General features: G+C 40.6%; 1 protein-coding gene across 1 annotated transcript in view; it reads left to right on the top strand.

Annotated features, from left to right (window-relative positions):
- The window catches only part of galntl6 (polypeptide N-acetylgalactosaminyltransferase like 6), a 385,099-nt gene extending 359,137 nt beyond the window's left edge, over nt 1-25,962 (top strand). Inside the window, exons 7-12 of the mRNA XM_034014430.3 lie at nt 1,703-1,820; nt 8,020-8,127; nt 8,486-8,707; nt 21,015-21,131; nt 22,743-22,892; nt 25,191-25,962. Of these exons, the coding sequence (XP_033870321.1) occupies nt 1,703-1,820; nt 8,020-8,127; nt 8,486-8,707; nt 21,015-21,131; nt 22,743-22,892; nt 25,191-25,358 (883 nt within the window). The 3' untranslated portion in view covers nt 25,359-25,962. The remainder of the gene's footprint in view (nt 1-1,702; nt 1,821-8,019; nt 8,128-8,485; nt 8,708-21,014; nt 21,132-22,742; nt 22,893-25,190) is intronic.
- Nucleotides 25,963-26,775: the final 813 nt, after the last annotated feature.

The following is a 26,775-nucleotide window of genomic DNA, read 5'->3' as shown; positions in this document are numbered from 1 at the left end:
TTATTTCGAACAGCATTATTTATATAATCTATATCTATATGTATATGTCTCCACACAGATCTGTACTAAACCGTATCTTTTTGACAAGTTCCTCAGTAGGTTTCGTTTTGAAATCTTTTTCAAAAAGTCCTCCATAATTAAGCCCTTACCGATGGGAACATATAAAAAATTCCTTCACCCAAAACGATTTTTATATAGCCTCTAAACTCCTCAGAACGGTAGGTTATGAACCTTGTGTCCCTGAGGGAAGCAATAATACTGACTGTAAATAACAATAAATAAATAACAAATGTGGTGCGTTGCGACGACGTGTATAGCGGCGTTTGGTGGGCGAGGAGTGGGCATGGTCTGCATCTGTAGTGGCCGTACTATAAAAGAAAGACAAACAATTAGGAATACATAAAAAGCTATTCTGAATATGCAAAAAACATATCAAACAATGAATATTGTAAACAATGCACTTTCTTCACAGTGGAAGTGTTGGGTTGGGGCTCATCTGGAACAGCTTCTTCCTCTTCAGCTCCTCATCCAGCTCAAAAAAAAAAAAATGAAATGAGTACACATTTAATTTTTGACATATAAATGTCTGTACTGTATATTACAGGACTTTCAATAATTTGGTATCATGGAGAAAATAATATTATATACAAGAGTTATAGCAATTCAAAAGAAGCAAATAAATTTTACTCACCGCTCGCAACCCCCCCCCCCCCCCCACCCCGCCCTCTCCACCCCGCGGACTCGGGAGACGATGGCTGGAATGCGCATCCTCCAAAATGTGCTCCTGCCAATCTGTCATTTTTCGCACTGCGGATCCACAGCGAGGCCACCAGACCTATAGTGCCGGAGGACAACACAGATCTGATGGCTCCACTGCAGAACCACAGGTGCCCTATCGGCCACAGGAGTCGCTGATGCGCAGTGAACCAAGGATTCCCCTGCCGACCTAAGCCCTCCCTAACCGGGTGGCACTCGGCCAGTTGTGCGCCGCCCCCTAGGAACCCCCGGTCATGGTCGGCTGTGACATAGCCTGGATTTGAACCTGCGATCTCCAGGCTATAGGGCGCATCCTGCACTCCACGAGCGCTTTTACTGGATGCGTCACTCGGGTGCCCCCACTAAATTATTGACATAAAGATATGTACTGTATGTTACCGGATTTTCAATAATTTGGTATCATGGAGAAAATAACATTTCTATACCAAACTTATAGAAATCAACAGCAGCAGAAAAAAAAGTCTATAGAAAAACAAACGATATGGTGATAAAGCAGTAAATGTAAAAATGCAATGAATGTGGCAAATAGTTTTACCAAGCTAACAAATAAGTAAAAAAACTCAATAGAAACTTCAAAATATGCACTGGTAGACGCCTTTCCTGTGCGTCACTTTGTTGACGTGTATCATCAAAGTTTGGACATAGGGATACAGTTTTTTTTTTCCTAGTACCTAGCCTTATTCAATGATAAGGCTCAGGAATACTGATTTGTTTCCCCCACGGCTTATTTTTGTCGTCAGACATCTCGGAAGAGTAAGCACGTCATCGATGCTTAACCACCGAAATTAGAGTGGCTGGTCACCAAAGGGTTAATCTATAGTTTTAAAACCTCAAACTTAAGAAAATATTTAATCTGATAGATACTCATTGTATTTTCCCTCTACAGTGCAATTACTGACCTTATTCACACTGTCCTTTCTTTTAGGTCACCTGTCATGGCAGGGGGTCTATTTGTAGTAAATCGTCTGTGGTTCTGGGAGCTTGGAGGTTACGATCGTGGACTTGAGATCTGGGGAGGAGAGCAGTATGAAATATCGTTTAAAGTAAGTTTTTTCTCTTTATAACTCTCCAGTACGGCCATCAGGCATCCCTTATTAGTAACAACCATGGGTAAAATAGATGATACAAATGTCGACTGCCAAGTTGCCAAAAGTAATACCATGCAAGACATGTGAAAGGGACAGGAGATTCACAAACATAACTGAATAAATACTGTGGACATTTACCTCAGCTTCATATCAAAGTCAAATGACAAAACAACCTCCTGTATACCATCTCAAACCACTGGTGCCACCATGCAAGTGCACTAACTGTGATTCGATTTAACCATGAAATTGAATAAAGCACAGTGTTGTGCCCTGCTGGTTAGAGCTCAGGTCTGGGAGCCAGGTTTCAGATTTCAACACAGCCATCAACTGATGTGACCTTGCACCTTCCTGAGTTGTGACTTTTCATCTATTAAATTGGATCAGAGTAGATATAAATGATTTGTGGCATCCATGAGCTGTGGGTGAATTGTTTCATTCTGCTACTAATGGTTACAAATATATTTCGGAAAGTTAAAAGTCAAAGAAATAATTTAGTGTATACAAAATTGTCTTGCATGTAAGGAATATGGTGACTCGCTGCAGGATCCTGGTAACTACTGATAACGACTCTGCATAACCATGCTGTAAAGTGTTTCAGCCAAGCGGAATGCTGCATTTTTGATCTTTCATGAGTTTCACAGCACCTACAGTGTCTGTAACATTAGAAAACTGTAATCCAAATTGCATCACTGTTTCCCTTTCTGAAAATGAATAAACACAGCATGCTGCCATCGAGACAGAACAGCAACTACAGTGACAGTCCACAACAACAATAAAAGCTACAAGTAAACCTATTTGAAATACAGACTTAAACTAGGGGGAAAACTAGCTCACAAATCTTTTATACTGGTTCCATTTCTAATCATTTTACTCTCACAATCACTATTACTCATCCCCTAAGTTAGTGTCTATACATAAAGTTTTGTTATGTTACACATGACAAAACAGGTAGTTAAAAAAAATAAACATCAATAACAATAATAATAATAGAAGGAATAATCTGTCGTGGCAAGATAAATAATGAGACCGAAGGTGGAGTATCCCTGTCACCAGACGCCCAAGATACAATGACATGCTTTTTGGTGTACTTTGTTTGTTATAATTAGTTGTAGCTTGCAGAAGTAGCACACATGACCGTTTCCCTTCCCTTGTTTTTGTTATGCTTTTGTTTTGCCACTGAACTTTCTTTTGTTTTTGTGAAGTCTGTTTGGTTACCGTAGTAAATTGAACTTTCATATATTTGTGTCGCGTTAAACACCTGTCTTTTGCAAACCAAAGGAACGCACACACGGCTGCGGGCACCAATGCTCTGAACCAATATTGTAAAACTAGCTATTTAGCAGTCCTATGCTCATATATTTCACCTACATATATTTGTAACATTTCAGTAAACCAAAGTAATTTTACTTTTAAGCCGATTTTGTCTGATTTTATTTTTTAATGTTAAGTAAGCACTGATATATATAGCATCTATTAAACCAATTGGGAATATTGTTTAAAATATTAAATCAGCTATAACATGAACATAAAAAGGTATATTGAATTAAGTTAATCTTGGTATTTCAATTGAATTTATTTACATCAACGTGTAAATTTAGATCATTTTTCCATTTAAGATACTATAATTAATGTACATACTCATCTCTGTGTTTAACTTCATTTACCCTAGGTAATCAATATTAAGTTATAAATATACCTCACACTTATAAGTATTAGATCATAAGTCAGACTACTATTTATTACACCTGTCACACGTCTGCCATCTACTGAGATTTCATTATTCCATTTTCCTTCTGTCTGTCATTTAGAGGCCTGTAATTGGAATGCAGGCCTTTCCTTGTGTGGAAACCATGGTAACAACACTTAGAGTTCAGAAGCTAAATTGCCCCAGTCTGTTTTTTTCTAGTGACGGATTCTTTAGAGACAGTAATGTCACACAGGGTCTTATTTGAGTCATCTTCCATCGTACATCTTATTACAAAGAGCTGACCTTAGGGTTCCAGTCCTTGCTTATTAGTATTAAAAGGACATTTTATTTTTATCATTAAAACTCTTTATTCTATGAGTTGGTGAAAGTATTTTTTTCTAGAGGGTATACAGGCTTCAAAAACAGCATTTGCTGTATTGTTTCACAGAAAGTTTTCTTATAGAGCATGTTACCCTATAGAACCAGTTCCATGCAGCATCTAGTTTGTAAAAGTTAGATTGAAAAAAATAACCATATAAAGGGAGATGTAGTCTTCTGCAAAGTTGCAAAATATACATTATCTGCTTGAGAGGGGCTTCAGACCAAGACTTAATAACAGGGGGAGAATGCATGGTGACATTGTTCCTTACCTTTAGCACTAATTTCATTAAATCTAAAAATAAAAGCAGTAAAACATGTTTGGCTTGCCATCTAGGTTGGGGTGCTTCCCAAGAAGACATCCTGAAGAACGAGGACATTTTTGTATGAGCTGATGAAGAGCTCTTTTTATCATATATTTAAAAAGTCTGTCACACTACAGTCTGAATCTGGGATCACTGGTTTATATTGTATTATTCCTGAGTACCAAATCAATTTCTCTGTTAAGGCAGTGTATGAGAAAGACTGGAAAAAAGAAATACTGACGAACCCATTTTATGTCACCTTGCTTAATATCATGCCCCGTTTATTATCACGATTTTTCAAAAACCACTCACCGTGCACCATAGGTTCTTTGAGAAATACCTCTCTTAATATCATCTCACAAACCTGCTTATTGTCACGTTTTGTGCAGCCTGTCAAATGCTGAGTGGTTGGTTTTAACTAAGTAACCACATGACAGAATTAATTTCCAATTCAACTAACAACCAATAATCATCTTGGTTGATAAACTGACATTTTCTGGTCATATGCTGCGTGGGCGGTCTTAACGGGATATAGTTCAGTTACAAAACACCAACGTCACCAATTATACAGATGCACTCAAAAAAACACCAAGTGCAACGCCTAATTGATAGCTCTCATCAGTCAACAATTCATGCCTTTTTTAGATAATGACACAAACTGTTTTGTTCCAGTTAATGATACAAAACGTATATGTCCTGTAGTAAACTATATGCATGTGTTTAAATGTAAAGAACGACTAAATGTACAGTATTAAAACACTGCTCTTTAATTCACTGTTAGTTTTCTTTCTTTTTTTCTTGCACTCATAATGTGCTGTCATAGGCAAACGTGAAACCTGGTTTATATCATGGCCCTCTTTATATCACAAATTATGCCTACATGGCAATCATGATATAAAGCGAGTTCATCTGTATAATAAACCGTTGATCATATAGTATACAGTGAGTGTTTAGCATATATATCGTTATTAGCATAATAGTACTGAGAATGCTAACAACCTTCTTTCCAGAAAAAAAATCCAACCAGTGTCCTGTTGTTATATTATTTACAAAGGATGAGCTGAATGTGTATATATTGACACATTCAGCATTTTCAAAAGCCACTTTATTCAAACAAGCAGGAGTAGATAAGAAAAAAAAAAGACAATTATCCCTCCTGTTTTACCTGGGTAGCTGATATTTTTTTCTCTTTAAGTAAAGAAGATCATGATGTAAGGGACTACTGATTTAATAATCTGCAGTATTATGTTGCAAATATAATATTCCACAATCACATACAGAAGGATAATGGTTGATGGGCCATATGTTTTGTAGCCTCTGGAATATGCTGACTGGCCAAATAATAGGACAAAGTAAAATTAGGGAACCCCATAGTCTGCAATATGAAAAATGTATGTGGTCATGTGCCACATTTATTATCCACTAAACCTATATAGGCTGGGTGAAGGGTGTGTGCAACTATTCAGCAACAACTATGAGAAACCAGGTCTCAGTGACTTTGCAAGGGGTGTGTGCTTATGAGATGTGTGCAATGAACTGCTTACAACAACCATCATAGCAGAAATGACAGAACTCAGCAAACAGTTTGTACATTTTAACTGAAGCAGTCAATTGATAATGGACCTAAAACATTTTTTTCATTTTGTTATGTAATTGTAAAAAGACTATGAAGGAATCAGTAATGAGTTAAGCTTGACCCTCTGCTGAAACAGATATCACTGAAATGTTACAGATTTGCTAAGAATATGAACAACTGCAGGCAAGACTGTGTGAAGGGGAGACACTTTCCCATCTGTCACAGTATTGAAATAGCAAGCTCTTTTACATCTTCTCGTCGAAGCATATCTTACTTGTCACTGCATATCAACAGTTTCACTTCATTTAATTCCAAAGAGTGCTTCAACAGAGAAGTATTACAATGGAGCTACACCAAAGGCAGTGTTTCTAAAATCTGAAGAGATTTTGAGAATAGCTTGGATAGATAAAAAAAAAAAGCTAAAATACAGTATAAAAAGAAAGGTTTTTCTGAACACTGTTCATTACATTTTGTGAACACCAATAACAGAGCATCAATAAGTAATGCCCAGTAGTAGAAGACAGAGTACATGTGTGCTTTCTAATGATACCAGTCAAACTGAGATGAAACTCAAGCCCTCAGATTCAGTCAGTGGCTGGTTTCACTCTCCACAGTTCCGACCCCTTGCTGGTAACCTCACAGTTCCACTACATTTATTTTTGTATGCCTCAGTATATTTGAACTCAGCCTGGGTCTCTTTCTGGAGCTGGGAGAAGTTAAAAAACATTCCAGTGTGAGCTGGCACATGGCTCAAGCACCTACATTTCACAGTACCCAGACGCAGAATGTTTGATGAAATATGCCTGTTATATTTATATATTGAAAAAATTACTCGAGGGGTAACACTGCCATATCCTATTCTTATGTCTTTCAATTCTTTCATTCTGTCAATGAAGTATATCCATTGTAATGCATATATACACTGCCCGGTCACTTTATTATTTGCCATCGCCCTGGTGTTGGGTGTGTACATAAGAAAGTTTACAAACGAGAGGAGGCCATTCAGCCCATCTTGCTCGTTTGGTAGTTAGCAGCTTATTGATCCCAGAATCTCATCAAGCAGCTTCTTGAAGGATCCCAGGGTGTCAGCTTCAACAACATTACTGGGGAGTTGGTTCCAGACCCTCACAATTCTCTGTGTAAAAAAGTGCCTCCTATTTTCTGTTCTGAATGCCCCTTTATCTAATCTCCATTTGTGACCCTTGGTCCTTGTTTCTTTTTTCAGGTTAAAAAAGTCCCCTGGCTCGACATTGTCTATACCTTTTAGGATTTTGAATGTTTGAATCAGATCACCGCGTAGTCTTCTTTGTTCAAGACTGAATAGATTCAATTCTTTTAGCCTGTCTGCATACGACATGCGTTTTAAACCCGGGATAATTCTGGTTGCTCTTCTTTGCACTTTCTAGAGCAGCAATATCCTTTTTGTAACGAGGTGACCAGAACTGAACACAATATTCTAGGTGAGGTCTTACTAATGCATTGTAAAGGTGAGGGCACTAGTGAAAGTCAAGGTCAACTACCACACGATAGAGCCTTCATTGAGAGGGCACGACTGCTATTAGAAAAATATTTTCTCATTATTTTCTTTAAAAAAACACTTTAAAACCTAGATTTACCTTGAACTTGTGATAATCCAGTGGGTACCCTTCCGCTGAGAAAAGTTCTAGGAAAATAGTCCCGAAAATGTTCATAAAGGATCACATACATAATTGGAGAAAAAAAATAATAATAATTTGCTTGGCAGAGTTTCTTTTAGTTTATCTGGACAGTGTCAGCTATCTGTATGGAGCAATATTACTGAACTGTCCGTGTCTCAGTTTGTTGTTTTTGAAAGATGCTTTGCTCCAGTTGAGCTGACAGGCTGGGATTGACTGATTTGGTAGTTACGGGTACATGACTGGTTGCTTTCGCCGGTGCAAAGTATTAATTGGCTGGTTTTGGGGAATAATGAAATAAATTTGGACCAACTGTCTCTTTGTTTAGTATTGGCTGTCTAATAGATATGAATTGAGCTTTCATTATGGCAAGTCAAAATGAAAAAGCTGGCACTTGCACGGATTGATTTTAAATTTGATTCACAGTTAATGCTGTGACATTTCAGCGGGCATCTACTGTAAGAATATTACTTTATGGTATGGTTAAGTTTTCCCAGTGCACTAATATATGTGTTTTATAGGTCTAAGCCATTCATATATTTTTCTCCCACAGGTTTGGATGTGTGGAGGCAGTATGTATGATGTTCCTTGTTCCAGAGTTGGGCACATCTACAGAAAGTATGTCCCCTACAAAGTGCCGTCAGGAACCAGTTTAGCAAGAGTAAGTGATAAACAAACAAGAAAAATCCCACATGGAAATGCAAGTATGCCTTAATCTACATGCATCCCAGTAATTATGCTCGGGAATTCAGCTTATACAGTAAATAACATTTTTGCTTGAATATGAGCGCAGCAATTTCTCATAAGAATGGTTTTTCATAAACACAAAACATAAAATAACTACACAATTGATGTAATACAAAATAATTTGCCCTTTATACATTAAAAATAGTAGGCTAAGGTCATGTATTGCCGTTAGGTGCTGTAATAACTCAAAATCTAGTATGTGAAATATTGAGTTAAGGAAGAGTAGCTGTTGTATATTACTGCAGGAGCATATGATTTGTCTTTTCAATAAGAACCTGAAGCGAGTTGCTGAGACATGGATGGATGAGTACACTGAATATATCTACCAGCGGCGGCCGGAGTACAGACATCTCTCAACTGGTGACCTGTCAGCACAGAAAGAACTGCGCAAACAGCTCAAGTGTAAGGATTTCAAGTGGTTCATGGCAGCAGTGGCCTGGGACCTGCCCAAGTACTACCCGCCCGTGGAACCATTACCAGCTGCCTGGGGAGAGGTAAGCAAATAAAGCATGATAACCTGTCGAAAGAATCGGCTGTCATGTTTAAACATTTTGTATGTGTAGGTGAGTCTTCTTTGTTCCCCTTCTCTCTATTTCAAGACTTCTCATACACCACTGCCTAAGTAAGGGCAGGGGGTGGTACGTTGGAGCAGGTAGATCTCCAAGGTTAGCTTGGCTCAGCAGCAGACATTGGCACTGAACTAGCACTTAAACTATTTACTTCTGATTCCCCACCCCCCTCCATTGGACAGTTTCCACCTCACCACGAAAGATCACTTACAGTCACTGTTGCACTTGGAAATGTGACACAAGATGGTCAGTCCATTAAAGCACAGTGCCTTCGTATGGTGAATCACCACACTTGCTGGCAGCTGGTGTTTGTAAGGCTTTAGGTCAGAGAAAAAAAGCTGTGTGATTTGTGAGGAGTGTTTTTGTTCTCCTGTGCATTTCCCTAGCAGTGTGTTAATTACTTCTTAGTAGCTAAAACATTGCATTCCCTACAGATGCTTGCTGTAGAGAAGACATTTGAAATCAGGTCATAATGAGGAAGTGTTGTATGGTTTGCCTATATTTACATGACTAGAGGAGGCCAATAAATCTCATGTAAATGCAGCCATAATAATGATATTGGCATTAAAACAAAGCCTAAATTCCGATACACTGTAAGTGATCTATTTTTAAAAGTGACTTTCAATTGCTCAGTACTTCTCATGGGAAAACAATTGATGACCTAAAAAGATATTTTGAATTTGCTGACTTTTTTCTTTTTTTTTCAATGGACAGCTGGCATACGATAATAGCAGTAAGACTGCATAACTATCCAAGGCAGCAATTACCATACATTTTTGCTTCCGGTCTCATTGATTAAGTATAAAAAGTACCATTGCAACATTAAGACCCCATTCATCTAGCAGCTTTGAACAGACCGCTGGATTGCAAAATTCCCAAATAATTAAAAAAAAATGTATTGGTCAGTGATTAAAAGAGACTGTGTGGTAATTAGATGTTTGTATTAGAGCCACAAGGAATAGTAGAACTGCAACATGTGCTTATAAAATCTGGGTTTTGCATCATTATATGACAAATCCCTTGCAGCCTGGGACATAATTCCACCAAGCTGTATGAAAGCCTGTAAGTGATTTTTATTTTGCCATAGTGCTTTTCTTCTTATATAACTGCACTTGTTTTAATGTTTACATGATGTCTGCTACTCTTGCTGAACTCATGAAAAAAAAACAAATTCTCATCTCTAGAGCTGCCTAGTTTGATCAGTAAATGTCTGTATAATTGTCATCTTCTGAAGCCCACAGATTTGATATTATTTCTTTCCATTTATATCTTTTGCCAATTATTAATTATGTAGTTTGTCAGTATTAACTCAAAAAATCAATACCTTAGGAAGAATAAAGTGTATGTGAAGCCTGTTAGAAGATGTATGCCTGACAAATGCCTAATTTTACTTTCAAATTGACAGCTTCATATCCTGAATTCTTCAATCTCAGCCCATCACCCTGTCACTTGCGTGACATATTAAACAATAAAAGGCCTTCATCAGGAATGCAGCACCATTTCCAAGGCACTTGAATTCTTGCTCTGAAATTGGTGTCATACTGATTTCCAAATAGCTGTGGTAAAAGAGCCTGCATAAATAAACTCCCTTCCTCCTTCTGATGCTTCAGGCTGTGACTGACTTTTGCTGACCTGTCCCCTTTTTTCTGAATTCAAATAGCATGAAGTACGTCACAGTGATAACTTTAATCTGGCTATGAAACTCTGAAGTCTTTCTAATTTGTTTGAGGGTTACCAGGAACCTGACATAAGTGAAAATCAAAGAGATAAATCTTTAAATATATTTACTGTACATTAATTGCAGGTTGTTAACCAGTTGCTAGCAATAATTTCCAATACTTCCCAACCAGTCCTCCCAAATTTTAAATTGATTTACTGTTTGTAATTTTAATTTAACTATAATGGATGGAATTTGACGATGGAGAAATCTTGTGTAAAGTTTATCGTATTTCTTCAGTCAAATACAAGAAACGTTTTACTTCAAATCGCTATTAGCGCAATATCTTTAGAAAAGAAAAACACACCCAGTACACTGACCAAACTTAATTTATATTTTCATTGAATTGTAAGTAGTATTTCCTTATTGATTTTAGAATTGTAAAGGGACGTGACTTGAGAATCTAGCCCACAATTAGTTTTTTTTCACAGTATTATTATCTGAAAGAAGCTTTTAATACAGCTGTTCCTTGTACACTGTTTAAATATAGCTGATACAGCATAAGTAAATAAATAAATAACATAAATAAACCCACCCATCGTTATATCACCCCTCGCTATACTGCGGATTCGGATATATCGCGGTCCTGGAGTTGGCTCCCAATTTTTCCTGTCTAACTGCATATTACATAGCTGCAATATACATAGGCACTTAGAATTACTGTTTGTTTTATTTCGTACTGCACATCACAAACAAAAATATACAAAACAATTAAAAACAAATCATTAATATCGTACTGTTATCATATACACATGTATTACACAATAACACAAAGCAAATTAAATATCTACTTGCTGAAACGGTTTTTATTTTAGCCAACGAGGTGTTCACGTGTGGCAGCGATGCACTAGCAAAAGTCACAAGGCACTGAGGTCAGCTCCCTAGCAACAAGTCTCCTATGTTGGGAATGGATTCTTTCAATGCAGTGGGTCTGTGCATTTGAGAAAGGAGAGGAAGACTCATGAAATGAATTGGAGACTGAAGTTGATGAGAAGCAATTACCCTCCGCAGTACGAATTAAAACAGTGTGCTGCTTTATATACCAAAAAACTGAGAAAAAGCGGGTTGCGTAGAGGACTTATATTGGACCCTGACACCCCCACTAAAACGAGGGACTGGTTGTACAGTATTTGTTAGCCTATTTGTTTTTCTATGGGCCTCTCGCTATATCGCGGCCCTATAGTGGATTTATATTGGACCCCGACACCCGCGATATATCGAGTGGATGATGTAACAGAAAATGTTTTTGAAGTTCATACCGCATACAGTAGTTATAAAAGTTTTTTGGTGTCCAGCTCTCTGTGCAGCTTGCTGACTGCTGCATAATCCAGATTATATCCTGGCCATCATATTTGCTTACATCGTCAGAAAACAGTGGCAGTGACGTTTTAATCACCATTTTAGTGTTTGGAACATCTTTCTTTTGTGGTATGTTTTGTAATTCATTTTCTGTTGAATCAGAGAATCAGTGCTCAGCCATTTTCTCTTGTTGTGAGTGCAGGGGAGAAGGAACGGTGGTGATGAGAAGCTGAGTGCAAATGGTAGCACTCAGCATTTATTAACAAAGTAAAGGTTTAAACAGACAGAACACAAAACAGGACACGGCACTTGAGCCAAAATAAACAGACAAACAAAATGTACTAACACACAAAACAAGTGGACGAATGTTAAACAAGTACCGTGCTGGCACTTCCAGCACGCTGTAGCAATTGTTATTTCACCTTAACTTTAACTGTATTTCTCCTCTCTCTCTCTCTCCCATTCTCCACTCACGAACACCCAACCCCGAGTGAGTCAAACATGCATCTATATATACTGTTGTGCTGGGATTCAATTAATAATTAATTATTCACTTGAATCCCAGCACGTGAATTAATTCTGTGCAACCCCGTGCTCACATACTATACTTTAAATGCACGTGAAGTGATAGTGCAATCCCGTGCCTAAATATAATTACACAATTTAAATCACACGTGAAACACAGACCCGTTTATATCCCGTGTACCAATCTCTATACACCAACATTAACACACGCACGCAACATACAACATAGAAACGCACACAAGGGCAGGGCACATTGCCACATATACCCCCCCTTGTGCGCAGCACACATGGCCTCAACGGCCACCTCCCCCCTTAAAAACCCAGCAATCCAGGACAAAGTCTCGGGCTGTGAAGGGAGGCTTCAGTGGGCCCATGGCTGGCAATGCTGTCAGCACCCCTGCCGGTAGTGGCACGGCTGACAGCATGCTGGTCCACTCCTGCAGCGAAATTGCTGCGGGGGATGCTGGTCTCCTGACCTCTCCCCCTTTCTTCATAGCCGATAGCTCCCCTCTGTGGGGCTCCGGCCACAGTACTTCCGGCAGCGAAGAAGCTGCAGTGGGAGCAGGTCTCCGGACCTCTCCCACGATCTCCGGCAAGCGAAACTGCTGCAGTGGGAGCAGGTCTCCGGACCTCCCCCACGATCTCCGGCAGCGAAACTGCTGCAGTGGGAGCAGGTCTCCTGACCTCCCCCACGATCTTCGGCAGCAAAACTGATGCGGTGGGAGCAGGTCTCCTGACCTCCCCCACCTTCTTCGTGGCCGGCAGCTTCCCTTGGTGGGGTTCCGGCGACAGTACTTCCTGCTGCGATGTGGAGAAACAGGCAGCCCCAGGCGATGCGGAGCGGCTGGCAACCCCAGGCGATGCGGAGCGACAGGCAACCCCAGGCGATGCGGAGCGACAGGCAACCCCAGGCGATGTGGAGCGACAGGCAGCCCCAGGCGATGCCAGACAGGCATCCTTGGGCGAAGCGTGGCAAGCATCCTTGGGCGAAGCGTGGCAGGCATCCTTGGGCGAAGCGAGGCAGGCATCCTTGGGTGAAGCGAGGCAGGAATCCTTGGGCGAAGCGAGGCAGGGAGTCAGGACAAGCAAGAGGCTGCTCCTGCTCCTCGCCCCCTGATGGTGATGGAGGCAGAGGCAGCTCCTGCTGCTCTGCTCCTGGCGGTGGAGGTGGCGGAGGTAGAGGCAGCTCCTGCTGCTCTGCTCCTGCCGGTGAAGGTGATGGAGGTAGAGGCCGCTCCTGCTGCTCTGCTCCTGCCGGTGAAGGTGGGAGCAGCGTGTAGTCTCCTGGCGACGGAGGTGGGAGCAGCGTGTAGTCTCCCCTTTTTTCAGGGGACTGGTGCTGCTCTGCCTCTCTTGCAGGGGACTGGTGCGGCTCTGCCTCTCTTGCAGGGGACTGGTGCGGCTCTGCCTCTGAAGGGGAAACCAGCAGGCATTCTTCCTCTGCTGGTGGAGATGGAGACAGCAGGCATTTTCCCTCTGCTGGTGGACATGGGGACAGCAGGCATTCTTCCTCTGCTGGTGGAGGTGGAACCAGCAGGCATTCTCCCTCTGCTGGCAGCTTGGGTCCTAGGGCTGTGGAAGCCCCGACTTCCCTCTCTTCGGGCTGTGGACGCACCGACTCCTCCCTTTTGGGCTGTGGACGCACCGACTCCTCCCTTTTGGGCTATGGATGCACCGACTCCTCCCTTTTGGGCTGTGGACGCACCGACTCCTCCCTTTTGGGCTGTGGATGCACCGACTCCTCCCTTTTGGGCTGTGGACGCACCGACTCCTCCCTTTTGGGCTGTGGATGCACCGACTCCTCCCTTTTGGGCTGTGGACGCACCGACTCCCCCCTCTTGGGCTGTGGACGTTCGGGCTCCCCCCACTCAGGCGTAGGACGTTCGGGCTCCTCCCACTCAGGCGTAGGACGTTCGGGCTCCTCCCACTTGGGCTGTGGACGCTCTGGCTCCTCCTGCTTGGGCTGTGGACGCTCTGGCTCCTCCCGCTTCTTCCTCTGCTGGTGGTGATGGGGACAGCAGGTACTCCACTGCTGGTGGACCTGCCACCTGGGCTGCTGTTGTGGTTATAGCTGCCTCCAGGTAGCTGAGGACCAACTCCACACCTTCCTCCCAGGTGCTTAGGGTGTGTTCCCTCTCATAGGCCTCCCATCGCTCCCTGTCCATCAGCCACAGGATCCGGATGGCTATGGGCATAGACTGGGCCTCCAGCCCAGCATTGTCCAGGATCCAGTCCCGTAGCTTGATGGCGTCTTCTGCCATTGCCCTTTTTTTTTTTCCCTCCAAAAACCCCCCTCCTGGTCTGACGCTTGGAGGCGCTGTTATCCCACGCAGGACACCACGTGTCACAAAGACGGCCGGAGTGGGTGGCGTCAGACCAGAAAGGAATACACAGACAGACGGTGGTGATGAGTGAAACTGAGTGCAATGGCTGCACTCAGCGTTTGATAACAAATAAATAACAAGGTTGAACAAACAGAAAACAGGTCACGGCACTTGCGGCCAAAATAAACAGGTAAACAAAACGAACAGACACTGACACACAGGGACGAATACTAAAACAAACACGTACGCCGTAGCAATTGCTTTTTAACTAATTCTCTCCTCACTCTCTCCCGTTCCTTCGCCCTGAACACACAACCCCAAGTGAGTCAAACGTGCATCTGTATATACTGTTGTGCTGGGATTCAGTTACTAATTAATTATTCACTTGAATCCCAGCACGTGAATTAATTCTGTGTAACCCCATGCTCACATACTATACTTTAAATGCACGTGAAGTGCCTAAATATAATTATACAATTTTAAAACAATTTAAATCACACGTGAAACACAGACCCGTTTATATCCCGTGTACCAATCTCTATACACCAACATTAACACACGCACGCAACATACAACATAGAAACGCACACAAGGGCAGGGCACATTGCCACAAAGTGCAATAGTGGTTTATTTTTAAATCCAATGGCCTGATGGCAAACAGCAGTTAACAATAAACAATGATAAGCAATACAGCAGCGTGTATTGCTTTATTTATAATCCGCGGGTTGGCCCCGAAATAATAACAGTCCTGTTTTAATTCACCCACATATAACACATACACAAACACCAGTCCACAGTGCATGCTCTAGTGCTCGTGGTGAATACAGTTCTTTGTGAAACAAACTGCAGTGATGATGATGCGGGTTTAGTGCTGGTCTTTGGCGACAGCTCCGGATTGTTTTAGCCATCTAAATAATAATACAACAGTATTTTAAATAACAACAAACAAAACAAACAAAACACTCACAGTTCACAACACAGGTTCTCCTTTTGGTCATGCAATTTAACCATTCACAAAGGAACAGATCACATCACTACATCCCCTTAAATACCGTCAACCATGACCCCTTGGTCAATGAGTGCAGCCACTCCTCCAATCTGCGGATGCCACATCGTTTCCCTTCCGGGTCGATGATTTAGTGTACTGTAGTTCCGCCCCCTTTCTAGATGGCCGACGTCTGCCTAACCCTGGGAATGAACTGTCGGGCCATCAAGTCCAGGGTACTCTGTTCCCTTTACACAGCGCCTTTGCAGGTCGGGAGGGAGATCTAACACCAAGAGTCATTCGATCTCTGTCACAATTATGCATGTTTTTTTGTTTTTTTTACTGTATCTTGTGAAGTGCTTTGTGATGGTGGTCCATTATGAAAGGCTCTATATAAAATAAAGATTGATTGATTGACTGACTGATTGATTGATTGATCACATGGATGGGCTCGCCAGTACATGTTTATTATAATAATCTGTTACAGAACATTGACCTTTCATCATCCTAAACTTCGGTCCTCCTCATTTGTTCATGCACCACATGGTGCTGTGTTTCAAAAGAGAAATTGCTTTGAAGGATGATGTTCCTGTATTTTGAATTGCCTTATACCTTGTGTATAACCTGCTTTTCTTTTATTCATGAATTTTGTATTTTAACATTCCACCTGTTTAACAGGAAATTAACGTTAAAGTGTTACAGACCTCCCTGCAGTGTTTACAAGAAATGCACTATATTAGCTTTGTTGTGTCCTGTGTTGTCAGTATGGCACTGCAGTGTTATATTTTAAACATCTTGCTGACACTTTAAAAATGTAGACACTATTTTACTCAAAAATACAGTTTGAACCCTTTACGCTAATTTCACAGTACTAATCTTAGTAAGGAGGTTGGTTGGTTGGCCTGAGATTGGTGCTAACCAGGATCTGTGAAACCAGTTGCTGACAATAATACAAAACTAGAAATAAACACCTTTGAAGAGTAGTTTAAGGACTTCAAAGTTCACCAGAGTTCTTGCTTTTTAAAATTGCAGGTGTGTTTTCATTACACAAAAAAACAAACTTGCAATATTGAGTGTAAAGCTTTGACGTGTAAAGGCCAATATGTGGTAATTGTTTGAGTGCCAGGGATCCATTTTTTCAACAGTCAAAAGCACTCTACTGCAGAAATGAGCAACCCAGTCCTGAGGGGCATTCTACTATATCTTAATAACAAACTACTCTAGGGCCTTGCTGTAGGATTTACTGTCTCAATAAGTCTTAAAACATGGTTGAAACAATGACCTGGACTGGAAGAGCCAACCCTGCTCCACTGCCAGAAAAACTCAGATACTATTTAAAAAAACAAAAAAACAACACAGCTAGACAACATAGATACTCTGATAGATGGGCAAACATAGTAGATGTATGATGTATAATAATAACAGTGGATACAAAAAATATGTATTATGTTAGGCTTACATTCTAATTCCTGTGACCCAAGTAAGACTGACAACACAAACAATAACTGTTAATACTGTGCCCACTAAATATCAGCATGATTCTTCAGTACATAACCTCCTTTTCTATGAACTTTTTTTTTTTTTAACACATTGCAAGTCCAATAATTCCATTAGCAACATACCAACAGCACTTGAAAAAAAACACCAGACCTAAGGGCCTCATTTATCAGTCCCTAAAATGCAAATTGTACGATATATAAAACGGTTCATCTTACAAACAAAGTAACAAACAACTTTGTTATGTTAAGGACTTGTCTGAGTTGTTTGTTACTTTTAACATTTTAGTTTTATTTTTCTTCCAGAAATAATGGTACAAATTGCATTTTTGTGAACAGGCCTTTATAAATAGTGTTTTCATCAAAGTAGTTTATTTTAAATTTGGGAGAAATACCAGCTCTATTGATCTGTTTTTTGGAATTGCACCAGAAAGGCTCCCTTGAGCTGCCACAGATAACATTACTCAGCGCTTTATTAATTCTTGAACTCATCCTCTTGGGGTTGAATGAAGATACTGGGCCCTACAAAAAAAAAAAGAAACTTCCTCGTCTCAAATTTTTCCCAAATCTGATTCTAGTAACAAATTCATTATTTAGTTAAGTTGCCTTTTTGTATGCTGTATTGATTTTGTCTCCAGGGTAGAAGTTGATGATTTTTATTACACAAGAGAAGCTGTTATTTACTTCATGCTAATATAGGACTCTGCCTTCGCCAAGATAAAATTATATAGTCGTGGTGGGGACCAACCAAGACATAGCTTCACGTAATTTATGAGCCTTCAGTGCTTTTCGGTGTGGCCTCCCTAGCGCCTCAGCATGGCAACTGTCTGGAATGAGCTGGGTGGGACACTTCGCCATGGTCACCTCCCTTCTTGGGTGTTTTGTCAACTAGCCCACAACACCTCGGGAAGGCTCGATCGTGATGCTAGCATCCCAGCACCACTCCCCTCCATCCCCCACCTTAGCCGTCCATTCCTTTTTATTGATGTTAACTTTCTCCATCACCTCTCTTTTGAGGTCTCCAGGAGTATAAGGCGTACTGAGACTGACCACAGGACAATGTACAGTTTGGCAAGGCTGAGGCCTGCCCCTGTAAATAGTATGTTTTGCTTTGGGTTTCTAAATAAATATTGGGTGTAAATAAAATGTGTAACTTTTGTAAAAACAAAGTGTGTGCTGGATGGCAGGGCTGGGAGGTTAGACCTCCCTGCCTGCCTAATTGAAACCCAATGTGCAGCAGGTGGCCAGGTGTCAATTGCATAATTGGTAATCAATTAACCCTGGTCACCTGCCTTTAAAAACAGGCTGCGAAGCCAGTTTCTTTGTGCTGTGCTGTGCTGTTCTGAGCTGTGCCAGCAAGAGGATTCATGACTGTGCGTATAGCCAGGGAGTGGGAACCAAGTGCATTACCGAGGACTACAGTGTGTGTATGGTAGGTATTCATTTAGGGGAATTTTTATCCCACCAAAGTTTATTTAGTTTGTGCATTGAAAGGTTCCAGAAGCGGGACCTCCCTTTTATTGGGAGCAGCGCACGGCCAGAGCTTGGTCACCTTTTATTTTATAGCTGTTTTTGTTTTGAATTTTTGTTATGTACACTGTGCTTGTACCCTAGTGGTGGCCACCAACCACTGCAACTGCCTGTAAATAAATAAAACCTGGACGCTTGAGCTGTATTTCAAATACAAACCCTCTGTGTCTCTCTCGTCTCTCAGCAGACACCCACACAGTAACAGAACACCCTTGTTAGTCAGGTAGAAGGGTAGCTGTAACAGTCTCGGGTGGGAAGATAAGGCACTGGCCAACATCTGTCTCCATTCTCCAATCTCTAGCAGCCTCCAATTGGGTGTCAGCTATCTCTGATATTGGCGGCGATCTGTTGATCTTCTTCCAGTGCTAATGCCAAGCATCGCATAACACCAAGTGTAGTGACCCTGGCTCAGAGCCATCTTCCATTCTGTAAGAATGTGCTTCAGGGTAGCCGGTGATGGACACAAAGGACATGCAGGGTTCTCCTCTACCCACGCATTCAGGTTTTGCAGTGATGGAAGAACATCATACATCTGATTAGGAAACTGATCCTCCTCTGTTGCATCGTCCACAGGTCTTGCCAGCCAATCTTACGCTGTTCCACATTCTCCCATCAAATCCATTGTCCCTGCTTAGTCTGGGACACACCTCATCCTTTCCTGCTTTTGCACTTCAGTAACTACCAACTTCCTCCTTTCAGTTGAAGCTGCTTTGTGCCATCTCAGACAAGGCAAACTGGGACCAAGGCCTCCTCGCCACTGTTGTACTTGCCCCATCATATCACTGATACGAAGGGCAGCCTTTGCATCTTCCACTGTGTCCATTGCTGCCCACTTTCTCCCAGTTCTCACTATGGGTGCTACCACCCTCACACACTTGAATTCCTCCGTTAGAGCCGGCACTGGCAGCTGCAGTTTCCCTTAACTGTAGAGTGCTACCCTGCGAAGGTATCGTGGAACTCCCATCCATTTCGTAATGGATGAACAAATCAAGGCTTCCAGTCTTAACTGTTGACAGGGAAACCTCATACACAGTAAGCGGCCACAGCAACCTCTGAAGAAGACCAAATTGAAAGCACCACACTTTAAGCTTGCCCGGTAATTCACTGCTGTCAATCCTCTTCAGCACTTGCACTCCCACTCAGACTGTGTCCATTACATTCCCATCATACCACCTCCCAAGAGTCTTTACAGGCTTTTCTGTTGGAATGACCTCAGCATCAATATAGAATACCTTATCCACTACTTTGCCTTTGATAATGGAAATGTTCCTCGACTTGGTGGGCTTGAACTGCATACATGCCCATCTGATGTCATCTGAGGAGTCGATCAATAGATATGTTGACAACCTTTGTGCCACAATGCTGAAGAATAGCTTACCCATCACATTTAACATAAATTGGACGGAATTGGCTGATGCTGGTAAATTATTTTTCTTTAAGGAATAAAGACCCCTCATGCTCCGCGCCATGCCCTTGGGACTACTGTAAAACAGGATTTTTTTGCAGCAACTTAATTTCGCTAATGGCCTTCAGGGTCCATTTTTGCTGCAATAAATGTTTGCACTTCTTTTTCTTTTAACGTACTGCACATGTATGAATAATATATTTCACGGCACATTAATTTTGCGGATTTTTAATAAACGTGAAATTAGCAAACATTTCTTACTCGCAAAATGTTCTTGTTTTACAGTACCTGTTTTACCCATGCTGCCTTCATCAACCTGCACAAGATTCTTAGAACCCCTGGTGCACTCTTGTAAACTCGGCATTGTACATCATTGGGTCCAGCCAATGAGGAAGCCCTTGGTTTCTTCACGGTTTGCTCCACCTCCTTCCAGAGTTCTCCACTTGATATTCTGGTAGATTAATAGGTGAAATATCAGAGGAAATTGACAGAAACGCTCCTCTTCTTGGGTCAGTGTGTCTCTTCAAGATATCTCTCCAACTCTGGCTTAGTTGCTGTAAGTATACCGTTGTTTTTGCTGGTGAATAAGTTTTTCACAAACTTGAATGGATTTTTATAAAAGCTGGTTCTTGCATGCTCCTTCCTTTTACAGCACTTTTGTAGGCACTTCACTTTGTGCAAATTCGCAAGCTTATGTTTTAGATAATATTGCAGAAGACTGAGGGCCTCCTTCTGACTTTCTTCAGCCCTCCTCCACTGCTTCCTCAGTTGCCTTATATTGCCTAAAAACGATTTAATTTTATTAAACTAAGCCAGGGGTTGATCATACATTTCCTGCCTTTTGGGATGGAGGGGTCAGTGTGACGGTCAGCTCAAAAGCCAAAATACTTAAAATAATAAAAAATGTAAACTTTGGGCAACCAGTTTAAGAATGGTTTTCTTACTTTTCAGATTCGGAATGTTGTAGCCAATCTTTGTATAGACAGTAAACACGGCTCCACAGGGACAGAACTAAGACTGGACGTTTGTGTGAAGGATGGCTCAGAACGGACATGGTCACATGAGCAGGTAAATAGTTTTGTTTTCATTCACTTTTCAGAATAATAGCATTGGATTGAGCACCTTTTAGGGAATCTGAATAAGAAACTAGATAAAAATAGTGAGGAAGTGAGAATTGTTTTTCTTTGCTTTTATCTGTAATTCAAATACTAACACACCCGTTTACCATATCTTGTATCAATGTTGGTATTGCAAATACTGTACTGTATATTAAAAAAGATAACCAGAAACCTACTAATACATATTGTGATTAGAATAGGAGCTAAACTGATCTACACTGTGAAATGTGGAACCATAACATACATGCCCTAAACAACTTTTCTTGTTGTCTTGCACAGAAGGATATTTTTACTAACAAAACAAAATATTTATTACTGTGGATTTAAGATCTATTCCTAGCAGGCTGCCCTTAGGGGTTGATCAACCTATACCCAGCCAGGAAGCCATACAGTGGTTGTATTATGTTCACCTCATAGCTCTGGGGAATCAGCCTGGATTGAATCAACCGTCTAACCAAGGTTACCCCTAAAATAAGTGGTTGATGCAATCCAGGTAGATTACATGATACTGTACATTTCTGTAAAATAATCCAGCAGTGGTTTATTCCAGTGGGATATAGATTGATCAAATCAACTCCTTCGTACAGAGACAGGTCTTATTTTCTAAAAATTGCTGAATGGGAACTCCTTCAGTGTGCATTGCAATCAGACCTACATTTTTCCAAGACACTGGTGACCAGCAATATATATATATATATATATATATATATATATATATATATATATATATATATATATATATATATATATATATATATATATATATATATTTCTGTAAACTTCATGCAGCATAGTTTTAGACATTTGACATTTACAAACATTTAATATGCATTCTTTCAAATAACAAATAACAGATGGTAGTCACAGCAGTAAAAGTCAGCCAAGAAGACATTGACAAACAAAACTTTTGCTCAGTTGCATAATTTTCACATTTCTTCCTGTGAGGAAATCATGGAACTAGTGAAACCACAAATTAAAGCTAGAATAGGAAGGGTTTAAAAAATGAATATTATCTTACATGTCATTCTTCTTATCTTGTTTCTGTTTTTCAACACACCACTGAAACTTAATATTAAAAAGATGAAGCTCAGCAATGTTCATCGACACAAGTTTAGCTGTTAAAGACTTTAAAAAGCCTTTCGTTCAGTCTCACACAAAGACTTTTTGCATTGTGAGATGCAAAAAGTCTTTGTGTGAGACTGAACTAAAGGCTACGCTCTACAGTCATTGCAAGCACTTGAAATAATGTGCAGTCCAGTATACAATAATGTACGGGGGTTGCCAAGGAAGTTATAACAGTGTAACACACCCCAGAGTCTGTTGCAGACTCCATGAATACCATTCTGTATTAGTGTAGTATCTTAGAAAAGGTGCTTTTCAGCCTTCCTGTTTTCTGCTCCTTCAGCATTCTTCTTGGTTTGCAGCACTGTCACTTAGCCTTATTTCCAGCCAGTAAGCCTGTGAGGGGTTGCAATTTCCCCCCAAGGTTTATTGAGGTGCTTGAGTACACCCGTGGGGTCACCTTAAAAGCCTTTGCTAAAAGTTAAAACTGTTTCCCTAGATTTTTACCTTTGGCTGGAGAGAAGATTTAAGGCCTGGGGACCCACTCCACACAAGGAAATTTTGCTTTGATGCTATCTCCCACAGTAGCCCTGTCACACTGTACGACTGCCATGGCATGAAGGGCAACCAGCTCTGGCTCTACAGGAAGGTAATGGACATTGCTGATGGTTTCTAACCATTAAACACATCTGGAGCTGTCATAGCTCTGGACAGTCACTTTGAGTTATAGGGGTCCCAAATCTTATTAACCGCTTTGAGAAGTAGCTACAATAGAAAATTCCCATGAAACCTCAATAAATCACTCAGGAGGACATACAGAAAATGAAAGGTCAAGTTGGCTTACCTAGGGGGCTCCCGAGTGGCACATCCAGTAAAGGCACTCCACGTGGAGTGCAGGTTGTGCTCTATAGTCTGGACGTCGCGAGTTTGATTTTTTAATTGTTTTCAGCTTTTAATCAGTTGGAGATGTCAAGTTAACTATACAATTTTATAAGTAACTTGAAATCGGCAACTTTTTAGGAACTGAGAACAATTAAAAAGGTCTAATTAAGCACATTGTTAGTTCAATTAAGGGTTTGATTAAGTAATTGAGAACTCAGTTGGAATGAAAACTAGCAGACACAGGGGTCCCCCAGGACCAGGATTGGGAAACCCTGGCTCAGGACAGTGGCGGAGGAAGAGAAAGATGGGCCCAGGTGCAGGACCTTATTGTGGCCCCCCAAACTTTAATACAACACTTGTTTTTAAACATAAAACATGCCAAGTCTATTTGTTTAGTATTTAACAATATTTAGTTCTCAGCATGTAATAAGAACATTTTCTACTCACCTACTTGAATAACAATGTGTGCTTCTTTACACCCAATGGCACACTATTAAAACACGAGTGGTCGCAGAGTTCAAAAAAGAGATGCCGATGACACATAAGACAATGCCAAGTACCAGCCTCCATGTAGACAGTTGCAAGGCGAAAAAGTTAAGAAGCTCATTTTAATTCAACAGTTTAATTTTTTAGACATAATTAAGAGAATAGCAGAACCTGTTGAAGTGAGGGAAGATTAAAACTTAATTACTGGCACTGGTAGCTACAATGATACGAATATGAAGGCTACAACATCTGCAAATATGAATGTGAGGGATAATATCACTGTTCATTTTTTTTCCCCACTGAGTCCGTGGGTTCCAGTTGCACCAGCTGCACAGGCTATTCCTCCGCCACTGCCTTAGGAGCTGTCCTTACAATGGTAACATGAAATTCTCCTGTCAGGACACTGCACTCTGATTGGCTATTATATTATTGTTTATAAAACAATGAATAATCCTAACCTTAAGGTCAGTATCCTATACTGCAGCCATTACACATCTAAAGTAGTTCTTGTTTGGCAGTGAATAAGCGTTTTTCTTACTTTAAAAAAAAGAGGGGCCGGAGGTGCTGACTTCCTCAGTTGTCCTGACAGGAACATTTCGTGGTACCTTTGTAAGCAAATCGCCTTAGCATTGGATATTTTTATATTTTCTTCTGTTATTGTCCTTTATTATTTTAAGATATATTTCCAGTTTAAGCAACACTTTTTAAAGTGTTTACTCCGGTAATTACATGTTTGTTTTTGTTTTGGTTTTGTTTGTTGTTTTTAAAGAAGAACATTCTATTTTAATTTTATAAAACAAAGAACTTAAAAGATATATACAGTTGCACCTTGTAATATGCCAGGTAATGCCAAAGCACGAATGTGGGGGTTTAATATACTATTAATGGTATATATTATGCAGTCTGGTAAAATCTAATTACCAGTAGCATATATTTGATGGGGATATTCCAAGATGTAGAAAGAAAGGGTCTGAGTGAGGTAAAAAATGGTAAGAAATGGTATGCCCGTAGTCATTCTACATTGATATATTTTTACAGAAAAAGTATTTATTTATCTTTCACAAAACTTGTTCAAATCAAACTCTAATCTTCGTAGAAAAATAAGAAGTAAAAAAAATCTGACTGTACAGCTATGGCCAAAAGTTTTCTATCACCTAGAAGTTTAGGCTTGAGACATAATTTAAAAAAACAAAAAAAACGATATGAACATAATTTAGATTATTTAACATAATGTAATGAAAGAAACTCCAAAATTATATCGCAGAAGCCTACTGGAAGCCACAATGGTAGTACAGTATTTCATGTTAAGCCCCTTTCACACTGGCATGCTCTGCCCAGGTCGTGTCATGTGGGTCGGCAACGCGATTTCACACTGCTTTGATAAAGCAGGTTGACCTGGGTGACAGACGCAAGGACACAATGCGCGTATGTGGTGTGTAATTCAATATGTTAGCATAACATTATTCAGCAAGTTTCATTTGACTTTATGAAGCAAAATGAGTTAATTCTATAGGATGATGCAAAACTTTTGTCCATAGCTGTAGTTATCAATATTTGTTCTTATTTTCTTTTGCCTTAGGATAAAACCTTGTACCACCCAGTGAGCAACAGCTGCATAGACTGTAGCCCTGGGGATAAGAAGATTTTCATGCACAGATGCGACCCTCTGTCTGAAACACAGCAGTGGATTTTCCAACACATCAATGCAACTGTTCTAGAAAAATTCAACAGCCCTGCCAGCTCCTAGGAATGCCAAGTGAAATAAAAAGGAACAGCAGATTACTCGCTTGCAGGAACTCCTAAAGCATCTTAATTGATGGATTCGGGTATTACATTTCTCATCTTTAGGAGGCCCGTTCTCAGGATCTCTTATTAATTGGAGGAGGAGGGGGGGGAGGGGGGACAACAGCTTAAGAAAGCAGACTTCCAATGTGCACACACCAGACACTCTCGACCAACAGATTCAGGAAGAGCAAATATGGGATTAAAAATGGGTGCCTTGCTGGTCAAGGTCAGACAGACTTTGTGACGACAAACAGCCAACTCTAACTTGAATCTATTCTTAGCTCGGGCCAGCCCCTCAGATTGTGCATTGCTGTGGAAAATACTGAATTTGTTCTTGTTACCAGACACAAAACTGCATGACTGTCTCTTGGCTCTCGAAGAACTACCCAGTGGTTCACAAGCTGTCCATTCACTGTTGGCCAACAATGTTTTTATAATGTGCAATGTAATGGTATTGTATCCATAATGTATATAAAAAGTCATTTTTTCTTGTTCTTACAAAAAAAGATAGTATTAGCAAAAAATACAGTGCCTTGCAAAAGTATTCAGACCCCTGACCAATTCTCTCATATTACTGAATTACAAATGGTACATTGAAATTTCGTTCTGTTTGATATTTTATTTTAAAACACTGAAACTCAAAATCAATTATTGTAAGGTGACATTGGTTTTAGGTTGGGAAATATATTTAAGAAAAATAAAAAACTGAAATATCTTGCTTGCATAAGTATTCAACCCCTGTGCTGTGGAAGCTCCCAGTTTACACAGATGAAAGAAATTGCCCTAACGAGGAAACAATTACCTTACCATTGGCCTCCACCTGTGAACCATTAAAATTGCTCTCACATTTTTTAAAAGCCCCACTGATGAAGGATCATTGGTCAGGCTGTGAATCTGAAGGAAAATGAAGACCAAAGAGCATTCTACAGAAGTTAGAGATAAAGAAATACAAATGCATAGATTAGGGAAAGGGTACAAAGCTACGAAAAAACAAAGGTACGAAGCTGCATCACACCACCCAGGCACTGCCAAGAAAAGGCCGTCCCTCAGAACTCATTGCTCAAACAAGAAGGAGACTTGTGAGAGAAGCCACAGAGAGGCCAACAATCACTTTGAAGGAGCTACAGAGTTCAGTGGCTGAGAGTGGAGTAATGGTGCACCAGTCAACCATATCAAGAGCTCTGCATAACACTGGCCTGTATGGGAGGGTGGCAAGAAAGAAGCCGTTACTCAAAAAGTACCATCTGAAAGCACGTCTGGAGTTTGCTAGAAAGCATGAGAGTGACCCAGCTGCGATGTGGGAAAAGGTTTTCTGGTCAGATGAGACCAAGATAGAGCTTTTTGGCCAAAACTCAAAGCGCTATGTGTGGTGCAAACCT

Source organism: Acipenser ruthenus, chromosome 2, assembly GCF_902713425.1.
Source record: "Acipenser ruthenus chromosome 2, fAciRut3.2 maternal haplotype, whole genome shotgun sequence".
Lineage (NCBI taxonomy): Eukaryota > Metazoa > Chordata > Actinopteri > Acipenseriformes > Acipenseridae > Acipenser > Acipenser ruthenus.
This window is presented reverse-complemented; position numbering and strand designations above follow the sequence as displayed.